General features: G+C 40.3%; 1 protein-coding gene across 2 annotated transcripts in view; it reads left to right on the top strand.

Moving 5' to 3' along the window:
• The window catches only part of shisa7b (shisa family member 7), a 48,181-nt gene that overhangs the window by 2,946 nt on the left and 19,836 nt on the right, over positions 1 to 25,399 (top strand). For both annotated transcript variants that reach the window (XM_004569765.4, XM_004569764.4), the window contains exons 3-4: positions 18,310 to 21,391; positions 24,608 to 24,847. In XM_004569765.4, coding sequence (XP_004569822.1) covers positions 20,979 to 21,391; positions 24,608 to 24,847 — 653 coding nt within the window. In that variant the 5' untranslated portion in view covers positions 18,310 to 20,978. The remainder of the gene's footprint in view (positions 1 to 18,309; positions 21,392 to 24,607; positions 24,848 to 25,399) is intronic.

Genomic DNA, 25,399 nt, shown 5'->3' with positions numbered 1-25,399 from the left:
AGAGGCTCCACTTATCTTGGGTGGCACCTTAAATATTATAGTACCGAATATAAACTGGAAAAGTGCAGCTGAGGGTTGGTATATAAGTTTTCACCCAGTGTCACTGAAATCCACTTAATAAGACACTTTTAAAAATGAATAAAGAAATAAAAATGTAGTTTTACTGGAGCAGTTATCGTAGCTACAACCAATCACTAACGCTAACAAGGCGATATTCATGAGATCGTAGCAGCGATATAATGAAATTTAGACACTTTCAGCAATGAGGGGTGAAATACCTGCTTCATTTTTTCTTAGACTTATTGTCATATTGAGGTGATAGCGTGTGGTGTAAAAGATTTCCTGTATCTGTCCATTTGGCAGCAGCATGGAATCAGTCTGTTGGATAAACTGTCCCGCTGCTTGTCCAGTAAGTGGTACAGAGGGATGAAAGTAGGAGAACATGCCTCAGTGTCTCGCTGGGGAAAAGAGAAGCGGTAGATCAACAGATTAATGGGTACAGGTCTGCCGTAGTAAACGGAGAGCTGAGTGTACTGGTTGATTTACTGGTTTGTGCTAACCTCACCTTCGACCACACACTGTGGGTAGTGACTGAAAGAATGAATTCATGGATACGAGCAGCAGAAATCGGCTTTCTCTGAACGATGTCTGGGCTCTGTGTTAGAGATAGCACGAGGGGCTCAGAGTACAGTCGCTACTCCTCTGCATCAAAAGAAGCCAGCTGAGGTGGTTCAGCATCTGATTAAGATGCCTCTTGGACAGCTCCTGAGGTGTTTCTGTTCAGCTGGAAGGAGATCCTGGGAAGACCACACTGAAAGGATTATTCTTCTTGGAATAATAATATTTTTTATTATAGTCCAGGTGATTGTTCTTTTGAGGGTGCCAAAATTTCTCATTAACAGAAAAACCCTTATCTTTAAATTCAGATGTTTCTAGCAACCTGTCTTGTTTCTAAGGTGTTTGAATATATTTTTCAGAAAACTATTGAACAGAAGTTGAATTATTAAACCAGGATAAGTGACGCATATATAGACTCGTTTCTGTTTCTGCTTCCTTGCAATCAGCTCTTTTACACCAACATGTTGTATTAACAGGGGGTAAAAGCCCCATGAGAGCTCACTGTGTACACCCACAGTGGCCTCGGTGGAGCTGAATGCAGTGTAGCTACAGGACACGTCTGAGGAAGGGGCTGCAGATATAGATGTGAATAACCCCACAGCTTTCAAGCTGCATGTGTACCTATACACGCCTACCTGCCTCTGAGTGAAACCAACATGCTCCCGCCCACTCTCTGCGAGCTGTTGAAGGGCATTCTGGGAAAAGCAGGGAATCACAGATTGAAGTGGAAGCTGGGGAGAACGTGGGGATAGCAGCCTGATGACAAAATAGTTACACATCACAGAGGGATGATATAAGAGTTTGAGACTATCAGAGGGAGGGTGTTCGTAAAATGTGGTTTATTTTGGGCAGAGTTGCAGAGTTTAATGTCATAAAAGGCTCTACGTTGCTGTCCTTTGTCGCATGGCTGTTGACTTCAGCGTGCTAGTGCACGTTGGGTCCGGCAGCACATTCCAAGTGCGGTGGAGGAGGTGGATCGTCTGCAGCTTCGCCATTAATCATGGTTGTTTCATGAGTCAGCGGTGATTAATCTGGTTGATGGTGGTCATGCCTTCAGTGGCCCCCTCCTCAGAGGGGGATGGTTGACCTTGAGCCCAACCCCGGATGTTGGGGAATTTCACCGGCAGCTTGTGTGCAGTCTCAGGTGTTCACGTCATCACTGGAGACGTGGGCACAAATGACTGATGGTATTCTGAGCTTGCAGCAACCTTCAGGAAGGAACAAGTTCTTTTGTGCTCTGCAGTGACTCGACCGGATCCAACACCTGTAGGTGTATTTTTAAAAGGATGATCTCAAGTTGAGCACACTCATACCAAAACATGTGCTATTTAAACCCAAAGATTTATTATACATTTTAAAATTTTGACTTTTCTTATTAGATTTATTTGTATTTTCCCTTTAGTTTCAGTTCATTTTAAGAGGAGGTATGCTCATTTAGTTTAGGTTTTATTGTTTTATTTATAAGACAAAAGACTAAAATTTGAATGTTACACAATAACATTTTAGTTAGTCTAGATTATTTTTATTTCAGTTAGCTAAAATTAGTTTAAACTAATGCTGTGGGGCTGCATGGCGTCAACGCTTTGGCGCGGTTAGCGCGTTAGCAGCCCCTCGCTAACGGAGACTTGCTGCTTTAATGCGGTTATGGCGTTAACGTCATTTTAACGAGATTAACGCTGACAGCGCTAGTTTAAACACATATTTTTAGTTTTAAGCTGAGTGATATTTAACTGTATCATTCTTGGCTATTGTATATTTCATACAATACTCTTCATTAGTTTTATCTGAAAAAATGGTGCAAAGCAGACGTCTTAATTAACAGTGTGAATGCTGACATGTGTCTGTCCTGGTTGGGCTCAGTGCTGGCTGATCCCGTATCAGCTGGGACCGACAGTGGAGCAGACTCAGTGTCTGTGGAGGTTATTTGGAGTCATTCACATCCCTTATGCAATGGCAAAGTAGAACAAAGCCTGTTATTCACACTTTGATGGATTTAAGTGACTTTCTGGTTTTTTTTCTAATATTTTTAGATGAGATGACTAATGGATGAAAGCTGCAGAGCTTCAGAGTGTGTGCACCTTATTTTCATCTGGCATATTGTCCTTGCATGAGTGGCTCAAGGTTTCTGTGAATTAGAGTAACCGCCTCCAACATAATAGATCGTGGTGAGATGCTAGTGGCTGGACTGTAAATCAGATTCAGTGAATCACTGACATTATCAATCTTCCACTAAATGAAATATCACATTTCCTCAAATAAAAACCCGTAGTCAGTTAAAAGCTGGGTTGCTGATAATGGCCAAAGGTGTGAGCGACTTTAACAGATTTCCCGAGCCCATTACAGGCTGGGAAATAAAACTATACCACCCAGCTGTTGTTGTTGGAGAAGGTATGCTTGAAAAGTAGAGCTGGTGCACTCTGGTGGTTTGACAGTAATCGACGGGAATATGCAAAGCTTCAGTGGGCAGAGCGGAGTCTGACAAAATCACCTTACGCATTAAAGATAATGTCTGTGCTGTGATATCAGCTATACTAATGAGTAAAATGAGCACTCAGAGTGAAAGTTAGAAGACATCCAAGGTTATGCCCACAATCCTTTCCCAACATTTTGAGGCTGCCACAGTTATAATTGGCTAGTGTAGACATATCAGACACACGGTCAGGATGGAGTTATGAAAAAGTGTGACTTCATTATTATAAAGTGGAGATTTTAGGTCATATTATCCATTTCTATTTGACTGTGTGTGGTTCATTTAATATTCCCCTACATCAAAAGAACTGAGAAGGTCTCCATGATATTTACCATCTAATACAGTTTGTGTTTTTGTGTGGGAGAATATGACTTTGTTCTAAATTAAGCAGTTGTTGTCAACAAAGAGACTTCCTTGCTAGATTTAATGAGGTTTCTGATGTCCTCTGTAATCGACGTGTAAATGCATTTCCTGGAAAAATGTCTTATTTTGCAGACAGTGACAGGAAAATGAAAAAAACATGGATACTAGGGCTGTTCGATATAACGATATATATCGGATGACGATATAAAAACGTATAAAATCATTTTACGCTATCGATTGTTTTGTGGTGTCGCAAAATAAACTGTTTACAGCAATATTTTTTTATCGTTTTGATGGTCACTGTAGTGACTATATTCATTTCTTAAAGTTCTCTCTTTCTCTTATATTTAATATAACCACACTACGGACGGACAAGCGCCTGTTTTTTATGGGTTGTCGTTAGCAACAACGACGGTAAAACCATCGCATGTTCACTTGTTTATTTTCCACATAAACCTTTCACAATAAAGCTCAAGATCCTGTTGAGACTTTTCAAAATAAACGGAATCATGTGAAAAAGTATTATTGACGGATGAGAAGCAAAAAAGAGTCATCAGGTGCTAAAAAATAAACGTTAGAACAGGCTTTTCCCCAGAACACGCCGTGTAATCAATACTCACAAAGAAAACGGCGGCCGTTACAACTTATGTCTAAAAATGTATCGTTTCATGCATCGGTTAAAACACTCGACTCCAGGTACACGACGCCCAGCTAGAAACACTTCACCTACCCAAGATTCACAGAATTTACAGAAAATATTAAATTTTTTGTGTTTTATATCGTTATCGGACGATAGATGTTTTATATCGGGATATGAGATTTTGGTCATATCACACAGCCCTAATGGATCCAATACTAAATATTTTTCTTAACTTATTAAGCTTTAACAGCCTCTCTTTGTTTTTTACAGGAGCTATGCCCACGATAATGAAGAGTTATTTAAAATATATTTGTTTATAGGCTTTGATGTTATTGTAGTTGCACTTCAGATCACTAGATTAAGTTTTGCAGTGATCTATGGATTACAAGCTGAAAGTACTCTGCAGAAAAAGCTTTTGTGTTTATGCACAATATTTAAAACATCAAATATCCATAAAATGTTTTTTAACTGATTTAAACAGCACTGTATATTCATTTTAATTTGCTGTTAATAAAAGTATTACAGAGTGACCAGGGCATCTATATTTTGGTGTTAACATGATGTGAACATACTGTAATTCAAACATACCTTGTTTGTAAAAAGTAACACATGACGATTGTCTTGTTTGTATAATTTGTGGTTGTCAAAAAAAATTATTGAAAACCAAAATTAATAAATCATAGGTAAAGGAATCAGTGTGTGTATAATACAAGCAAAAGGAGCCGTTAAAAGATTCGGTGATACTGAAGAACTAGTCCATGCATTTATTACTCCTACAGTGGACTGTTGTAATTCATCATGTAAAAAACAAATTCCTAAAAACTCCTTGAAAACCCTCCAGTTAATCCAGAATATAAGGTCTTGAATCCCCATCTCATTTTACCTCTACTTTATCTCTTTTTGATACAATATGGGCATAATTGGCTCCAATAGCTAATTTCGCTCGGTTGCTTGGGGGTTAACCACAGTGCCTTCCACACAAAGAAACTCTCAAATTGTATCCATGTATTGACTTTCTCTGGTATCTTCCCACAACATCGGGTCTGAGACTCTTGGCAGAAGTGATTGTTGTTGCAGAGTGTCTGTTGACTTGTTTTGTCAGAGCTGCTTGCCAGTGTCACTGTTTGAGCTGCTCAAACTGAAATTATTTACCAAGAGGTTAGTCATCGCACTCAGGCCTCGAGTTGTGTACGACGGGCTAAATGAGAACTGAAAAAGCCAGTCGCTGCGCCGACACCTTTCAGTTGGCTGTGAGGGAGGTGCAGCTCCGTGCGGCCATTTTTAAAAAAAAAATCATTCATTTCTTTTTTTCACCAAGTCCTATCCATCACCTTCAGCAGATGGGCGTGTGTGGCAAACATCCCACTGCTGCATGTACGTGACAGCAAAACATTATGTTTAATTTACGCCTTCTGAAACCGTCGCGGCAAAAACTGCACCTCTGTTCCCATGGCGCAGGAATGGAGATCGGCGAGATCCAACTGACTAATTATGCTCGATAATCTTTTGAGGAAAATATTCAGAGCGGTTTCGCAGGTCTGCAGCTTTGGGAGTAACAAGCGGATAAATCTGAGAGATATCTGTGAGATGTCTCACTATTCTCCTCATTCACAGTGGCTGTCACTGTCTGCTTCACAGTTATGAGCAGAGCATATGGTGCAATAAACTGAGTGCATCATGTAAAAAAGAACTTTTGCATACGGCATCCCATAATAATAACTGTTATACTTTTATTATTATTATTATTATTATTATTATTATTAATAATAATAATAATAATAATAATAATAATAATAATAATAATAATAATAATAGTAACAACAGTTTAATATCCCTTATAATTATATTTAAATATTATAATTAATTATATATCCTTAAAATTAATATTATCAAGCAACATTCTTCTATTTTTTCCTATAAGGTGGCTTTAAAATCAAAAGGTACTTATAGATGAGCAACAACAGGTACGTCTTATGCCTCTGAAAGTTCTTATCGCTATCAGATATCATGATTTTATCATGTTGCCTAGCAACCACCTACCATTGGGCTAAAATGACCCATTTGCAGCCTTCAAGCATCTATAACACCTTGTAAAACCATCGTAGCCAATTTCAGTTTTACAAAATAAAAACTTTAAAACTTGAATTGTGCATGATATAGTATGTGAGTGAAGCCTGTCACTGCTAGTGGCAACAATAAACCAGACCATGAGCGTGTCTTTGGCCAAGTACCTAGGTGTCTACAACACCGGTACCATAATAAAGCTATACCAAAATCTGAGGGACTCAGGATACATACCAGGCGTGGATAGGCTGTGGAGGTTGATAGAATAGAATAGTTCTTAAAAATGGAGAAACTGCCAAAAATCCAAAGGGAAGAGGAACACAGTAATAACAACTTGTACTACAGTGTTGCTAGCCTGGATGCTTGAGGAGACCTCGGGCCAAAGCAAAGACAAAGAGGGCTGAATAGATCATTTCAGCCTTGTACAGAAATGGTGTTATGAAAGCCCGTGGTAGATTGACTACCAGGGCAGCCATGCCCATCACACCAAACCAAATGGTGACTGTGTGTATGATGGTACAAATAGTCTTGGTACTCTATGCGGGTGTGTACTCATTGGGAGTTAAGAGTTCCTACTGGAAAAAGTCACTCTTAAGGACAGGAGGAGTCCAGAAAGGATCTGAAAGACAAGTCAAGTCGTGTTTGAGGAGGTTGATCCCTGAAAGCTAGAAGCTAAAAGGAAGGTGAAGCGAATATTCTAGGAAACTAATAAGAACATGTATGAACTGAAAAGCTGACATCAAGGTCCTGGAAGAAATAACTTATTACAAATACCTTACATCTAGCAACCACCTAACAAATATACAGATCAAACAATACTGGGCTAATCTAAATGAAACATATTGGAATGTAAAAATCAGAACAATAATAAAAATAAGATGATTTTTGAAATAGGATAAATTCCAATCAAAAATCTGAATGTAGTAAAATTAAGTGTGTCATTAAAGTAAAATAGCTCAATAAATTCAGTAAAGCAAAATAGAATAAATAAAAGTAAAAATGTCTAAAATGTTGTTCGTCAAAGACTAAACAATGAATCAGTTAATCAAGAAAACAACAGGAATATTATTTCCATCTACATCTCATTTGGTTTATTCAGCATTAACTACTCAAAAAGGCAGGATTTTATCTCTGCTGCATTGATTTTGTGTCTTGCAGGACCTTCGCTTGATAAGCATGCAATGCATTTTTCAAGGTTCTGTTGGAATTAATCCAAATACTGTGCAAAAAAAGAGAAAAGGGAAATGCTATATGGCTCTAAAGGCTTATCCAACAGGTGCTCTAACACCAGCTACGAATTTAAAACATGTAAAAAATAAATGTATACCTCAAGCAATTCAGCAAGCAAGACAAACCAACACGTATCAAGTCTTTATCAGCGTCTCAGGCCCTGATGAAAATCGTTTATCCTGGATGGAGTGCCTCAGAAACTCCCAAACACTGTGAGCTAGTCCCTTTATGTTAGGATGTGGCATTTTCATGGTGTGTGTCCCGAGGAACTGGGACACGAAGATATACAGCGACTCTGTGAAAGTAGGCCAGATGGACCACAGTGAATGAACAGGATTTGTGTTCCTGTGCAGAACTTTAGAAATGAATGAATTTCACCAAATATCACTTAAAGTGAGACAAAGGAAATCATTTAGACTTTATGATTCATAGATCAGGTTTTCCTAATGCTAAAATGTATCTTTGTGGAGTGACTGACACACATGTAGGCTTGATTGATTGTTCCACATATAGTTATCACAATAAGTCCATGTCCCCTTACCTAAATGGACTCAATGCATTTCCTGTTGTTTATGTTTTTTACTCCTCTTACATGCTGCGGCACAGAAAGAGAGAAACACTTCTCTTTGTAACAACGGTGAGGAGAATAAAATATTTAAAAGTTGGAAACACGTCCCTAGAGTCAGCGCTGACAGTGTTTTGCATGTAAATATGGAAACGCAAATGTCCATAAGACAGAGAGAAACACAGTAGTTCATCTCTCTGTGCCAGGTGTGCTAGTCATTATAGCAGCATAAGCCCACACACAGAGGCGACTTAATTATATATAAATGGCTTAATGATTGTAAGTATCTATTAGGCAGCTGATTGTTTAGCTGTAGGAACTGTCAGTCACAAGTTCCTGTTCAGAGCAGGGGTGGATTTAGTGATTAGCTTTTAATTCAATGCAGTTCTGTTGAAGTTTGTTGCTCAAGAACGTTAATTTGTATACAGCACGTATGAGAAATGCAATCAATATAGATTGCATTTTTCCTCTTAAAAAATATAGAATAATGAAAAGTAAAGTTCTGATACGCCCGATGAGACTTTTCCATTGCTAGTTTGTAAAGTGACGTTTAAATGTTTGGCTGCTCTTGTCTGAGGGGGAGTTGATCCGGTCATAGAGAAGTTTTAGGATACTTGAATGTATAACACGCCCACAACGAAGATGCATTTGGAAACTGAGTCATGATCATCACAGCCTTTGGTCGGGTGTTTCCGAACTCAAGGACTCTCTAAATGCAGCGCTTTAGTCACGGTAGTTTTGAAAAAGAATTGGATAACAGTGCAGCTGGGCTAACAGTCGCACTACAAAGGCTGAAGTTTCAGGCAAAAACCAAAAGTGACAAAGGCAATTTTCACATCATCCGTACAGGCATGTTTTCTTCTTGGAAATGAAGCTGTGAGCTGTAGTTTGTAATAAGCAATACATTTCCTGATTGTAATAGCGTGTGCTAATAGTGCTAATAGCGTGTTCTTTTACAGTTCAAAATGGTTCCTTCCTTCAGTTCATTCTCTAAAACTCTAAGTTTTAGCTCCTCCCCTTTAAGCCAGCTGTCTTCTGATAGGATGCCCCTCATAAACAGCAGCTGTGTGGGGAGTGTTTGAAGCTGATTCCTGGAGTCAAATGCGAGAAGTTAAATAAAGTTTCATTAAAGCTATGTGCTGCCTGTAAAATGAAACTAAATCTCACAGTTATCGACCCGAGTGTGCTCTGTTTGTATTTTGCAGGTCTAAATATGCTTTGTTAAACTGTGTTGTAGTGGATCAGCCCACCAAACACCAGATTACTCAGCTCTGAAATAAATCATTATAACATTATGTTGTTTCATTGCGATGAGAGTTAATGGAAGCATGAGTCTCTCATAATACTCCCGACTCCGTGTTATCATCTGAAAACTAGGCTACATTAATGGATTTTATTTTTAAACCAGTTTTATTCCACTGCTGCATCACAAGGGCAGTGCACTGACCTTTATGGCCCGAGTTCACTGCAGCGACGGCTCTGCCAGCTTCGCCCCGGCCCACATTGCGATACTGAGCCATATTGCTCCTGTTTCTGCTGCATGCCCTCATGCACTGGAACTTTTCCCATCAGGCTTCAGAGAGACGGAAGTGTAGTGAATGGTGGGAGGAAAGGGAGAAGAATGGGGGGGGGCAGAGGAGTTAAAGGGAGATGGTGTAAAAAAGGGAACGAGAATGATTTGAAACTAGTGAAGATGGATGGGAGAAGAGGAGGGAGGAGGAGGTGGAGGAGGAAGACAGTGAATGAGAAAAAGGAATCATGTATATATATTTATAAAAAAAACTCCTGAGAGATGACAGCTGACCGACATAGTTGATACGGACGCAAGTCAGCGGAACTGACTGAAACCGTTGCAGAAAACACACAAAAAAGACGATCCAGATAATAACAGGAACAAAAGTCGTTATTTTTCTTCTTCTTCTTCTTGTCCTCTTGTTTTTTTCTTTTTCTTGCTTTCTCTCTTTTCAATGCTGCAGTGCTATTCTGAGAGAGATGCTTCAGCCCACGCTCTGTCGGAGAGGGAGGGAGTGAATGGATGGAGGGATGAAGAGGAGAGATGGAGTGTGTGCACATGTGTGTGTTATGGGGAGGTGGAGCGGGGGTCTGCTGCACTAACTCGTTGCCTGTCAGGGAGCGTCTGTGTCTTTAAAGCTTGTGTGTTTCTGTAAAGGAGGAAGTCAGGCAGGCATGAAGCAGCGGGACAGACATACAGGGACATATACACACATACTGTAAGCTGGAGGCAGCCATCAGTGCTTAAGTATTTGTGTGTGTTGATACATAACACAAAATGATATGCTTATAACTATCGCTGTCTCACAGTAGATCATGAAATTCCCACAACTTTCAATCTATTGATTTCTGTTTCTGGATGCAAGTTTTCCATGTTTTCCGTGTTCTTGGATCTGATTTTTTTTTTATCTGATCGATCTCAGCGTGGTGGCTCAGTGGTTATCAGTGTTGCCTCACAGCAGGCGGGTCCTGCTTGCAAACCGTGGCTCGTTTTTGTAGAGTTTGTATGGCTTCTATTCATGAGTCTATTTTCTTGCCTGGGTTTTTGCTAATTTTTTGCCACTGCAGGAAATCAGGGCAGGAATGGAACAGCCCTTGTAATTGGTTCTTGGAGCCTGTGTGCAGTGTGTGAGCCACCAGATGGATGCCCCAGTCCCCACTGACATGCTCGTTTAGCTCATCCTATAACATAAGTACCAAAATGAGGGAATTCAGTTGTTTCAAGATGGCTCTTGGATTGTTTGACTTTGGATGAAGTGATATTTTACAACAGCTTTGATTAAGACGTCTGTTCTAAGTTAGAACAACAACTGAGGGAACATTGGTTACATATCATAACCTCCGATTATGTTTATAGCTGATGGTTTCAGGCTGTAGGGATGCTATCTACATCTATTCTTCTGTCCTATTAATTTGTTCTTATTACTTGCTTCAAACTTGAGATTGGTTTAATTCAGCTCCCTGCTCCCTTTTTTGTTCAGGGCTGCTCAGTAGGTAAATGTTCTCCTACAGGGCTGGTTTCTGCAGTCAGAACACACAGAAAGCTGCAGGTATCTAAAACAGCTCACAGTATCCTTTGGCAAAGTGATGCTCATGACAGAGTTTGGGCCAAGTGGCTAATATCAGTGTTTAAAATGACAGCCAGTAGCAAATACTGTCAGGTTTGTTTTGTTTGGGTTGTTTTTCTGTTGCTGAGCAGATGAACCATCAATATAAAGTGTGGTGCTTGCATGTCTTTGCTCTATTCTGCACATTTAGCCAGCACGAAATCGATGTGGCACCAAAGTTTAACATCAGCAGGTTAAATGTCATCTCATTTCCTGATTTTTGTCCAGAAAACATCCAACTGATATCTTACTGTAGCTCTGATATGATCACTTTCAACAATTGTCCATGTCTGAATGCATCCTGTAAAGATTCAAAAGGAAAATACAAATGCCTGGATTCATTTTTTAAAATAAATTTTGGCTGTTTGAGAATGACTTTGTTCTCCTGTGAGGGCTGGAGACCTCATATCTCCCTGTGACCGGGGATTAAGTGCTCCATATGTGCCTACTGAACTATAGGTTATCTGGTTCATGGTAAATGAAGCACAATATGGCCGAGAGTCGACAGACTGGCACCACGCCTCTGAATGTTTGCATCACTCAGGGAGGCATTACTCATACATTTAGGTTTTGTAACACAGGGTGCTTAAAATAACTGCATTTTGAAGTACATTTTCCTCAGGATTACAGCAGTTGGCATAAATTACTGTAGATAATGTTCATTGAAATTACTGAATTTCCCAGAGGAACCCACCTGAGGGATTAATAACGTTTCATCTAATCTATTGGAAAAGATTAGAGTAGAATATTAAAGATTCTGATAGATTATTATAGTACTTTACTAAAACTAAATTCTAAGTCGAAGGTAAAATTCACTACTTCATATTAATGCCAAACCAGTTACACTTGACGGTACTTTTCTCTTGTATTTATGAGTCTAATATCGATGTACAATAGTTTCCCATAATTCACTGCATGAAGGAAATAAAGGAGCTACTGAAGGGCGCTTAAAACAGCAAGATTAATTAAAAACATTGCCTTTGAGAATCAGAAATCATTCCCTGCTAGCACAATACAATAGGGATGGAGTCCCTCGTTAGAGAATCACATTCTATCTAATAACGTTTATATCGCAGCTTCAGTTTATTTCAGATCTTAAAAGATAAAAATTTGGGGGATAATTTACCAAACCGGCATCCTGATAGGAATTTAAAGCTTAAGCTGCAGGTGATGTTCCTCCCTGCTTCCTGTCATATCACCCACTGCTGCTAAACAGTGCACTGCATCCACATAGAAACGGTTATATAAATTATACATACTGCATATTTTAGTGTGCAGGATGTAAATGGGACACAGCTGTACTACACCATCCACTATGTTAGTATTCTGGCGCGCACTCTTGGCAGGGAGGCAGCGCTGCAGGTATACAGGCAGCAGGACAAATCCATACATGTGTGCACCACACACAGCAAGACGAATGGCCGAGATCAGCAGGAGGACAGGAAAAGCAGGGAGACCAGCAGGGGTCTATGCAGATGGACAGATTCGCACACAGAGGCAGGTAGAACAAGAGCAGCTCGGGCACATGCAGGAAGATAGGAAGACACGGTGGGCAGAGAGGTCGCCGCGTGGCTGGAAGATGGAACAAAGGTCCTAATTTTTTAATAGCGTGTGTGTTTGGCTGCCTTAATGCCGCTCTGATTTCCTGTTTGGAATCGTTTATCTGCCGTGTATTGTAGGAAATGTTTCATTAGGAGGTTTAAACAGGGCACACAGGACATTTTGGAGCCATTTCCTTATGTTGCATTATATTCCTGACCGCTCTTTCACTGCAAATTTGACCCTTAATCACAGATTAATGCACAATAACAAGCAGCATATCCTTTGATAAACACGCTCGCAATGAATTTAAAATCCCCTCACTTTGACTTCCCAGAGAAGAGCGCAGTGTTAACCCCGCCATGTTAATCCATGAAGTCTGGACATCTTTATTTCTGTGCACATTTTCACAGATTTTGATTTTTTTATTATTGAATTAATACTCTTACTGCCTAGAAAGCCAGTGGAAGTCAAACTATTTGTCAGCGGAGGCTTCTTAATTACAACATCTGAGGAAGCGAGTCGGAAAAGCCCCCGGAGGGTCGAGGCACGAGGCAGGCTGTCAGGGCAGCAGAGCGCCCAGAACTTTCTAGCAGAGAGGACCGCGTTATTGAGGTTACTGTGACTCAAGAAATAGTTCCTGTCAGCTCTAACCCTAACCCTGGAACATTCTGTTCTCTTATACTCTTCTCTTCAACCTTTTATATTTAATAATTAATTCTGTTTTTCCTCTTCTTCTTTTTTCACTGTTGCTTGTTTTGCCTTTGGAGCTTTTGTTGGCTGTAGGTATTGTTGTTTCTCTGGGGACTGATTCTTGTCCTGCTGCTGATCTCATTTTTCTTTGCTCCAGAAAGAAGCAACAGTCAGATGTAGAAATAAAACAATGGAGGTATTTTCACAGAGTTTGAATTAAGAGAGTAACCTAAAAATGAGTTAGGTCAGGACTTTTGTGTTTAGTTATTTCCCGCAAACCCGTCTGAACCCTGTGGCATACCCTACTCTGGAACCCACGTGCTCCACAATTGTAACTACATGTCAGGTCCACGACACCCGAGCAGTCTGATCATGATGTTTATGTCACTCAGGCTTGCAGTGGTACAATCCTGGCTTGACTCCTTTTTTCTAACCACTTTATCTCAGACGTTGTGTTTTCAGTAGAAGAAACATTTTGTCACTCATCCAAGTCAGAATCAACTTTCTGGGATTTTCTTACCTGGATGATTGAGCATCAAAACGTGATCAAATGTCATGAGGTGATGGAAGGGTGTGAAGGAGGACAGTAAAATAAATTGTATTTTCTAATTTTTTCCTTCCAGAGATGTGATCCAGTGTAATTCTTTTTCTCTTCCATGTTTAGGATTTCAGTGACTGAACTAAAATTCCCTCCATCCATCGTTTCTCCAAGCTGACCCAAAGTAAAAATTAAATCATGATGGTCTTAACAGCTGTAATCCATGAATGGCTATTACTAATGGAAACTGAATTATACACCTTAAACCTTAAACACACTTTGTTAAACTCACATGTGGAACTTAAATCTATCCTCTTCACACAACGTGACATCTCAATAAAAGGCAGGTTTGATTTCAGCCGAGTTCAGCTGAGGGTTTAACAGCCTGTTAGTGAAGTCTAAAACATATCTGCAGGTTATGGCATGAAGTGCAAATGCATCTATAAGTAGCATGTACATGATTTGTCCCACTTTTTTATTTGTTCTTTCTGGTCAGAGGGTGTGCTGTTATTATGGAATTTAATTATCTCCTTTCCATCTCATGAACGATGCTCCAGTGTATCCTCTGCTAAAGGAGGTAATAGACGTGTGGAAGAACATTTCTTTAATGTTTGGAGAACTGATTATTCAGTTCTGCTTCCTGTTTTATTCTGAAGTCTTGTTTTTCTTACACTTCCGTGGGTTGGATTAGTGTCCTCAGTATTCACACCTGCAGATGTTCTCCTTTCTTTGCTCTTTTTTGTTACTCAAGCTTTGCAGCCAGCTTTCATGTTTCCTCGTGTGCAACCTTCTGAAGTGTTTACTGCACTTTTGCCTGTTTCTCTATTGGATTGTTCATCCTGCAAATTAATGTGGAGTCGGTCTTCCTCAAAAACTGTTCATTTGGATTTTTAACTGGCAGTCAGAACATCTGACTTGTTCCTCAATGGAGACTTATTACAGGGAAGATCACAAAGTAGCCTATTACAAATATAGTCTCAGAGTCAGTTATCTAACTGTAAAAGGCAAATCATTAATGAAGCTTCTCCAGAAGGGAGGGAATCGATTCTACTACTTGACTCTACAAATTAAAAGTTGGCGTCCTGGTTAGTCAGCAGCTAACTATTGAAATAAAGATGTTTTAGTAGTTAGCAAGACCTCTTTTCTATTATACACCGATTTTTTTTAACCCAATTTTAAGTGTTCACACTTTTGGACTAGTCAGCTAGATATTTTCCTCTCTCATTTAACCGTGCTGCACAGCAGTGTACGTTTTCATTGTGAGGCATGTAGTGGCATATGTCAGGCGAAGTGCCAGGATTTTGATTTTGGAGGTGCCAGAGTAATTTGGGGCTTCTAATTACAGAAGTTAAGGGTTGTATTCTAAGCTGCATTATAAACAAGAGTTCGCCACAGCAAATAGTTATTAATATGCTGGAATTGTTCCTGGTGTGACCCCAGAGTGATTTTTCTTTATTACAGATGGATACACGCACGTGTATAAATTAAGAAAACAATACCTGATCTGTTATTATTTTTTCTGTGGATTATGAAGACTAATATTTGCTGTCCATTCACGTAAACACTGAGATCCAAAATATATTTAGATCCTTTCCTAGTGGAATAACTGTAGATAGCAGCACACTGGGTTATAAATGAATGAACTGATTAGAATAAAAGCTGCCTTTGCTTTCAAGGAGAAAATAAAACTGGATGAAATTTTCTATTTTAACTCTTGTTTTGTTTGTTCTATCAGTTTTTTTTCAATATTTTGCTCCCTTCCTGTAATAGAAAATGTTGTTGCATCATTGAGTGACTCCATTCTTCTTCTAACCCCTGAGTTGCATCCAGTGCAGCCAGACACTGACCCAGTGAAGAAAAACCCTTAATACTCTTTCTTTCTTTCTTTCTTTCTTTCTTTCTTTCTTTCTTTCTTTCTTTCTTTCTTTCTTTCTTTCTTTCTTTCTTTCTTTCTTTCTTTCTTTCTTTCTTTCTTTCTTTCTTTCCTTCTTCTTGTTCTTCTTCTTGTTCTTCTTGTTCTTCTTCTTCTTGTTCTTCTTCTTGTTCTTGTTCTTCTTCTTCTTCTTGTTCTTCTTCTTCTTCTTCTTGTTCTTCTTCTTCTTCTTCTTGTTCTTCTTCTTCTTGTTGTTCTTCTTCTTCTTCTTGTTCTTGTTCTTCTTCTTGTTCTTCTTCTGAAAGTAAAACACATTTAGGCTTTAGTTGATTTAAATACTTTAAACACTTTGATAACTTAAAATAAAACCTAAGAAAATACTTCTCAGGGACAATTTGGCCATTAAGCTCCTCATCCACAGCCCCGTAGAGACATTTAATTCTCCATCTTCATTTCTGCTCTCTGCTCCTGCTCTGACAGTTATATGAAGTAGGATAATATAATGATCCCTGATTCCCAGATCAGAGATTTGTTACATGTGCATATGAAGAATAGCTGATGCATTGAATAACCTAAATAATATCTGTTTGTTTGTTGCTTTACATTAGTTTGTCACTGCATTATAATGCCATGTTTTTTATGAAACTTGCATGTTTTTTTAAACAAGATGACTGTAGACTTTGTGATGTCACAGGAAATAAATGTCAGTCAGAGCAGATTTAAGTGTAAACTGCAAGCATTAATTAAGAGCAAGAAAATGAGGGTGCGTTAGATTTTTTTTTTCCTGAGAGCGCTCTTATGCATGCCTCCCACTCCCAACACTGGAGGCCTCATTTTGCAAACAGAACACACACACACAAACACACAGACACACATCTGTGGTCTGTCTTTCCTCTGTCCTTCTGTCAAATGAGTCCATATGGCATCTGTCATGTCGTCTGCTCTCTTTTTTATCAAAGTAACATCACAGCTGCTCCCATCTCCTCTGTCAGCTGATGTTTTTTGTGTATGTTTGTGTGCTGTAGCTCCTTCAGCTGAGCACAGTTTCAGTGTCAAGAAGCTGTACTCAATGCAAGAGTAGTATAGGAAATTACCACCAGCCTCCTGGCTTGTTTCGCAGTTGCCCTAATAACGGATTTCCTGCCTAAATTCAATCTCAACTTAAATTCTAGGGTTTTGTTTCTTGACACAGGAAGTAACAAAGCCAGTCTCAAAATCTCCTTGTGAACAGAAGAAAAAGGTGTGCAGCATTAACCCCTCCATCGTGTAAACATTTCAGACCAGGAGTGGTCATTTTAAATGAGCTGTGGCCTTGTTTTGACAATATAGAATAGAATAGAATAGAATAGAATGCCTTTATTGTCACTATACAGTTGTTCAGTGAGATACAGAGCATCTCCAACAGTTCTGCAGCACTATATACATATGAGCAGTATTAACAGAAACAAAATATATGAAATGTAAAAATATACAATCTGATGTAAAAAAGTAAATATGTAAATAAATAGTGTGATGTATATACAGTTCGGGTTATTGCACATAGAACATGGTATTGCACAGTGGTGGTTTATAGGGGGAAATGGGAAAATGGAGGGATGGGACTGTGTTATCGGTAAGTGTATGAGTTAAGGGTGGTTATGGCCTTTGGGAAGAAACTGTTCTTGAGCCTGTGGGTCTTTGTGTTGATGCACCTGTAGCGCTTCCCTGAGGGAAGCAGGCTGAACAGGTTAAAACCAGGGTGGGAGCTGTCTTTGATGATGTTTGCTGCTCTGCTGAGGCAGCGGGAAGAATAAATGCCCATCAGGGAGGGAAGAGAGCAGCCGATGATCTTCTGTGCTGCCTTGACTACACGCTGAAGTCTCGCTCTGTCCGCCTTAGTGCAGCTGCCGTACCATACTTTGATACAGCATGTTGGCAGGCTTTTTTTTTGGGGGGGGCTAAAAGCTTTTTTCCTCCTGTTCCCAGTGTTGTCTTTCGCTCTGTGTAGGGGGAGGAGCTTATGCACATGGTGAAACAGAGAGCAAAGCAGAGGAGACAAGCTAGCACAACCAAAAAGAAAAAATGCTTTGCTCGGTGCACACACCTCACAAGTATAACAGCAAATTCTGGTTGGAAACAGACACATTTTAAACATGCCACCAAACCCTAATATTACTAATATAGTTAATAATATAGTAATATTAGTTCAGCCACTAATAAATACATAGATGAAGTGCCTCTCTCTTGCTGTGTTAAGTTAACCTGCTGCCACGTTGCTGCTGTGCTGCTGTGGTCAGACTGCAGAAGTAGTTCTTGTTTTGCAGTGAAGGTCATCCTAACCAGAACTTGCAGCGGGTGGAGCGCTGGTTCATGTGGCAAGGCTGCAGAGCAGAGCGAGGACTGCCAGCTGCAGTCTATGAACGTGGAATGCAACTTGATTAGCTTGGCCATTTATTTATTAAGCACAAACAACTTGGTTTAATTCTGAAATCATCCTTTCACAGCATGCCCATCCCCCACCATAAGTTGAGTATATCTCTGTGGAGACGCTGCACCAATAACAGCCAGCTCAGCAAAACGTCTTACAACACCCTGTGTTTCCTGTTCTTATGTTGCAGTGTGAAAGCCGGTGAAGAAGTGGACGCGAACCTGTGAGAGACGGGAAGACTTGAAGAAACAGAGTAAAGGATCTGATCCGGACCGTCCCTGTGCCAAGTGGAGGTTTTCCTGGAGGACTTTCTCAGCTGTTTTCAGAGCCGAGGCTCTGAACACTTCCTGCTCCTTTTCCACTCTTTTTATTTTTATGTGGTTGGAATCACGATTTCTGACTGCTCTTTTGTTCCAATCACAACCAAAACCAGGTGCCAAACCGACTGTGTCAAGAGAAGAAGCAAAAAAATCTACAACTCTTCATATAAAGAGTTTATTTAGTCACCCAGCTTTGGATACATCACCCACAAATACATTAAAACATCCAACGTCCCATTAAAACCACATTGAATTTCAAGATAACGTCTGTAAAAGTTTATATATCCATTCCGTTTGGTCGATGTTTGCTGCTTTTAATGTTAGAACTTCGTGATTTTTCTCACTGGGGCGGCGATCAGTGCATTATTGGTTCAAAGTGCTTTATAGACAAATCCTCCAGCTGTCGGTCTGCTCATGGTTATGCATAGCAGAGGAGGCGTGTGGTAAGCTGTGATAACTCTGACGGCGTTTGACTGACAGGCAACACGAGCCACATCAAACAGATAAACAGAGGCAACACCACCGCCACCGCTGCTGCTATCTCAAAGGCTCGGAGGTACGCCGTCGTTTCAGTCTGCGCTGTGAAACACTGTTGACACTTTGCCTATCTCCTTCTTCCAGTCGCTTCTACGAGAGAGGCCTCTCGCCCTTTTGTCGTCTTCTGTTTCTTCCACACGTGGCTCTTGATTACGCCGCGCCGAACAACCTAAAAAGCCCCCTTTATCTACTCCCAGTGACCTCTTACACCTTTTTTGCGTTCTTCCTTTTATTCTATTAAAAACATGCAATTTAAAACCTTTCACTGTACTTTCATTTTTTTGTGGAAGGAAATCAAATTTGTAAAGATATTTAAAAATAACAAAAAAGAACATAACCTAAAGCCATACTGAACACCAGCCATACGAATACATTTACAGAGCTCACGATGTTGAAGGTCTCTACAACAAAGTGATCCTCAGTCACGTCGGTGCACGCACACACACATTCAGGGAGTCGATGAAGAAACTGCTAGTGACCCGAAATTTCATTCCTTTGGATGAAAGAGCGGCTTTGTAAGTTTTTTCTACCTGCGTGTTTTTAGATCGCACAGCCTGTGGTGTCAAGCGTGGCAGTGGTCGTGTCGAGTTCCCATCATCACCCTGCGTTCCTCTGTCTTGACGGATGAATCCGGACAGTTTCATGTCTGTTCTGTGGGCAGAACCTCGCTGCCCTGCTAGAACCGGGCCCAAGCCCTCCTTCGTCCTCTTCTGCTGGGCCAAGCTAAATTCAGAGCAAAGACACTCGCGCGAGGGTATCAAACGCACATAGATCCTCGCTTTGTTCTGTCGTCTCTTCCTGTAATTCATCCACCAGATCCTCGCCATCGATCACTCTTTTGTGAATGCCTTGACACGCTCGCTTAATGAACTGATGTCTGTCCTCCGGTAGCTGCTGGAAGGACTTCTTTCTTATAGATTTGATGCTGCTTAATGCCGTCAGTGATAGTACCTTTATTAGTTGTGCTCACAGCCCACGACTCATAAATTCACCGTTCCATTGTTCGAAACCAAAATTTCAAGCATACTGACCTTTACTGCTCCTCTTCCTCTAAATTCTTTGAAAGGGAGATTTGGTTTATTGGGCAAACTGTGAGCGTGGCGTAAGAGAAGTTTAAGTAACAGCTTGTGCCAAATTTACACGGACTTCCTCTCAGCTTGTTCACCAAACAGAGCTGAGATCTCTAAAGCTGCCAGCACTGTTGTTTACAGACACGAGACACACGGAGCTCGATGTTTAATTTGATTTCATTTCCATGTATAATTTTCACACATTAGTTCTCCACCCAGGACAACAGAAGTGCCAAACTCCGAGAAGAATACACCCAGCGTCTGTGAGAGCTCATTGAATACAAAGTTTACATTCAGCACTAAATGTTTACAGACCACAGTTTTCATTGCAGTTTCTTACATGACTTTTGTGCCATAAACAGCTCCCAGAACACCCTGCATTCAGAGACATAGGACTCTTCTTCTGGACGAGTCATTATACGACGAGTTTACAGTTTTTCATACTCATTTTGTTTACAGAAAACGTCTCAATACTGCCTGTTTTGAAGATTTTAGGCCAACGGACTGTAAAACGGCACTTTGTCGACCGACAGACCAAAATTAAACATTTAATACCTGCTGCCATAAAACAAACCCACATTATTCTCTATTTCTAATCAATTTTAAGTTAGATTACTTTAGGTCTACAGCCATTGTACAGACACATCGCATAGGGCCTAAAAAACTCTAAAAGACCTCAATGTTTACAAACGCTGCTTATGGGAAGGATTTGTATTCAGACGGAAATGTTTACATTCAGATGACGGAGTGACACGCCAAACGCATTCATGAAACACTGCTCGAACAACGTGAATCTGCTGAAATCCAACCCAAGGGATTAGTTCATCAGACTGCAGATAAAACTTTTCGTAATGGAGGGTTTTTTTGGAGGATCTCGCTGACATTTGAAGCTGTTTGTGACTTTTTTGGCTCGAGAACTTTGTGATAAAACAATGACGTCTAAAATATTAAAGGGGATGCTTTGCTTATCCCTTATCCTCTTGCTTTTCTCCTGCCTCGCTGTTTCCACTGTAACCATCACCACTCGGCGACGCGCTGTCGATGGTGATATCAGGACTCTGACCGGCAGGGGCGGCTCTGCCGCTTCTGGTAAAACGAGTACCACCTTGTTCCTCCTGACGGGCTACAAGCCGCCACTCCCACGGCTGCCTGCCGGACCCAAAGTGCCGCCAAAAGCGGCAGAGGTGGAGGACGGGGATGATCCACCGGTCATGGCTGAGCTGCCACCAAAGCCCCTCCCTCAGTCCATGTTGCCAAGGAACGTAACGGCAGCACTGAAGCCTCCCCTCGGTGCGGCCCAGGTGGCTCCAGCCCCGAGACAGCTGGTGGATGTGGACCTGTGCAAGTAATGTTGTCAGAAATTCTGTGTAGTGTTTATCACTGTTTTTGTTAAGTCTTAAAAGCTAATGGAACATGTTTCTGTATGTGGGCTCTTTTAGTTGTGAGAACTTTTAACTAATATCCATAAAATGAATATTAAAGATGAACAAAGTCGAGGCGTTTTAAACAGAAAGCCGATGCAATGGCGGCGCTTTAAACCTGCATTGTCTTAGCTCCAGCAGGGGGAGACTCTTGTAACTGCAGAGAGAAGTTAGCTGTTGTAAAAATCTATGGAAAAATTACTCGCTTGATTTTTAACTAGTTAGTAAATGAGTTTATAATCTCATTTTCTAGCTTTAAGTGTTTTTTTTATTGCATGGCCATTTAAATTATTGTCCCATGTTAGAGTCACTTGAACAGTAAAGAAGGCTGTGCTTTATGAGTCAGGTAACAGTTTTCTCAGGAGTTCTTAATAATTTGGAAAAAGTATACGGCCACATTTTGAACTACTCAGCTGAAACATGATGAATGTTGTGCTGAATTGTGCTAAACTCCATAAGTTTTAGTAGAATGGTTCCAAATTTGAAAAATCTTAGTGACTTTTATACGTCTATGTTGGCTTTATTTTTCAGACTAGGAAGCTGCATTCACATTTTACACTCTCTCTAATCAAATAGGAACGGAATGGGGTTGAGCCCATGTGTGCTGTATGAGCATGCAGTGTCCTTAGTCAGAATTATCCCTTGACTGTAATGTCTTTATTTGAAAGCAGACACTGACGGTCAAAAAACTGAACTCAAAGCTTCAGTACGGGACTTCACCAACCACTGAGTCATATCACAATGCCCACATCCATCCTTTATATACAGTCTATAATTATGTCAAAGAAATGTTACTGGATGAGACATCAGTATGAGCTAACTAGAATTACAGGACACGTAAAAACATCTTTTATTGTTTGAGCAGGAAAGGAGGATAAGTGCTAAATTATTAAGGTAACCTAAAATGAAATCTTTGGACATGGAAACACATTTTTGTCAGCTAAAATCATTCCAAATATCTATATACATTTTATATTAGATACATTTTTGTAACTGTTCCAGAGTTGAAAATTGTGGATGCAACAGTGTGGCCAATCTGTGGGGCTGAAGCCAAGGTCTCGATAATGTATCAGAGCACAAAAGCTTGGATCAGTGTAGCTCTAATCCAAACTATTTTAATCTGTTTTGAAAAACTATACTCCATTAGGAATAGCAGGTCAGCAGAGTGAGCTGTTAAAGCATCAACATGTGTTTTGTCATGGTACCAAGAGAAGCATCCAATTCTTCTACAGCTGACATAACTCATATTCCACAATCGGGTCAGAAATTAAATTCTTAGCAGCTGTTCAGGCATTTTTAGTTCTGGGGTTAAGTTGACATACAAAATGTGAATTAAAAAAAGTACATTCTAGACAGAAACATCAGATTACATGAACGTAAATGGCTTTTAATAAAAATGTAGTTGAAATATCACGATTTTCCTTGTTTTATATCTTCCGCTGTGCTGAAGTTTTGCTCGTCGTCGAAGGCCTGCGGATCTTTTTATCGCCCTAATTTACATCCATCAATGTGATGGCTTGATCACTCTGGATGCCATAAAAGCGAGGCACATCATGATTCCCCTCCTTCAGCTCGGATCTTCATCTCACAGAAGCTCATATTTTTCACTGAGAGGCGTCTTGCTGTTGCTAAGCAACGTATAATCAGCTCTAAGTCAGATGTGTGTTGGCGAGCCACACGCTACGACTATCAACAGCAGCTACATTCAGGCACAAGAAAGCAGCACGAAGCGCTGCAGTGAAGACAGAGCTCCGTTCTACGTTTTCCTTTGCGCTACTCTGCGAGCCCAAAAAGCTCTCCGCAGAACAAATGCAGGATTTACCTAAAACATTTATCGCCTTTGAGACGACGAGTTTTAGCTCGGAGTGCTCAGAGAGGTCCTGCAACAATAAAGGTAATATCTCAGTCAGGGGAAGTCCATGAAAGGCTTCAAAGCCAGTTCAAAAGCAGTAACAAAAACCTCCCACTGCTGCATCCACACCTAATGTAGAGCCACATAACCCTAATGTGACTGTTATGTTGCCACTCTCCTCCCAGCAAATGACAAGGCAAGACAACAGTGATGTCACATCCTCTGCTTTGGTGGTGTTGTGCTCAGTTGTGCACCTCTCAGTTTTTGTAACCTCACACGGTTTGTGCCGGTACCATCACAATTTGAAAAAAGGAGACTTTGGACAAAAATGTGATTTCTTTGCTTCAGCTTTTGACTTTTTCTCCTCCTACATCAGCACTGATGTGGAGGTTTTGTCTGAGTGGCGACAATAGCACCCTACATGCAGGCATAAATGCTACAGAGCTTTGGCGATGGCACTGTATAATGGGGCCCCAAAGCCTGAGGCTAGGGCCTAGCCTGGGATGCACCTACGTAAAACTTCAACTACACAATACAGCAACTGCAGGATTATACTGCAACTGCAAATATACCCGAGTAGAATTAAAATAAGCTTGATCACAGTTTTGAAAAAAATGTCCAGTATTTGACCAGTTGATCCATTAAATGGACCCAGCATGACCCTTGACAGTTGTCCTAAATCTAGAGTTTAAAACAGTGACATAAATCTCTGGTCAGACAGCACAGCAGGCAGCTAAACATAAGATCATATAGTGGATAAAGTCTGCAGAAACTGTCGAATAAGCATGATTTTAACACTGAGGAGCAGTAATGTCATATAAACAGTATACTACACATATGCAACACAAAGGCAGCTCACTCAGTTGTTTGCTGGGTATTGCATTCCTGAGATATGGAGTATCACAAACACTTAAAAGAGGCTCAGGACTGGCAGTAAATTTACAAATGGCTTTCAGATTTCACTAATATTTCAAGCTCCAGATCACAGCACTAGGCATCACACCTCTACCAGTTTGTGGACATTCACTCTATTCTGTTATTATTTTTTCACCAGTGTTTTAGTGAAAATAACCATTCTTTTTTTTTAAGAGTTCTGTCTTTAATGCACTTTAATGTAGCGTCAGGAGGTAAAGATGTGGGAGAAGATTGTATTGGCAGAAATCGAAATTATGATGCATGCCAAACGCTCACATCCTGTGAACTTTCAGGGTCAAAGAAGAACCTTAAGCAGCAGAGGCGCGGTACACGACGGCATTAATGGTACGTTTTTACCAACTTTACTCCGCAGGGGTTACTATGATGTGATGGGGCAATTTGACAACTCGTTCAACTGCTCCCAGGGCAGTTACATCTACTGCTGCGGCACCTGCCACTACCGGTTCTGCTGCGAGCACCAGAGGAACCAGCTAGATCAGGATTCCTGCACCAACTACAAGTCCCCCGACTGGGCTGACCCGCAGGTCCCCGTCACTGTGCCCGCGGTGAAAACAGACCCCGACTTTGAGACGTTTCCGCAGCAGAGCAGCAGGTCAGAGTCTGGATGTGTCAGTCACAGAGCCATCAGAGGAAAAGTACAATATATTAGAATCATCTCGAAAGCAAAGATAAATAAAGAGCAGCATAATTTGTCAAAATAACCTCCCGATCTTGACAGAAACAAGTTAATTTAATGAGTAATATTTGCATTAAATGTTTTTAAAAAATAATGTGTTTGCATATTTATTATTTACAGATGAATTTCAGGGGTATAGAGTTGGTATTCTTTTGGATTTTTCATTTTGAGCACATTTTTAAGAAATCAAGGGTAAAAACAAGTTGAAGTAATTGCATAAGCACTAAAATCTTTCTAAAAATTTGTAACACTTTCTGTAAACGCTATTTGTAAAAATAAAAAGTTTGTGCTGTGTGTTAAAAAATTGCTTGAAGAGGAGCTAAAAACTTTTAACAATGAAACAGAGTTCTTGTTTGATCCTGCAACAATGAGGAAAAATAGTATCACCTATGAATTTCTATTGATGCGCCCCTAATTGTACTTGAAGTACAATATTATTTCCAATTAAGGCTAGAGACATGAATCGTA

This window comes from Maylandia zebra, linkage group LG22, assembly GCF_041146795.1.
Source record: "Maylandia zebra isolate NMK-2024a linkage group LG22, Mzebra_GT3a, whole genome shotgun sequence".
NCBI classification, from domain to species: domain Eukaryota; kingdom Metazoa; phylum Chordata; class Actinopteri; order Cichliformes; family Cichlidae; genus Maylandia; species Maylandia zebra.
The sequence above is the reverse complement of the archived record's forward strand: the minus strand, read 5'-3'. Positions and strand labels throughout refer to the sequence as shown.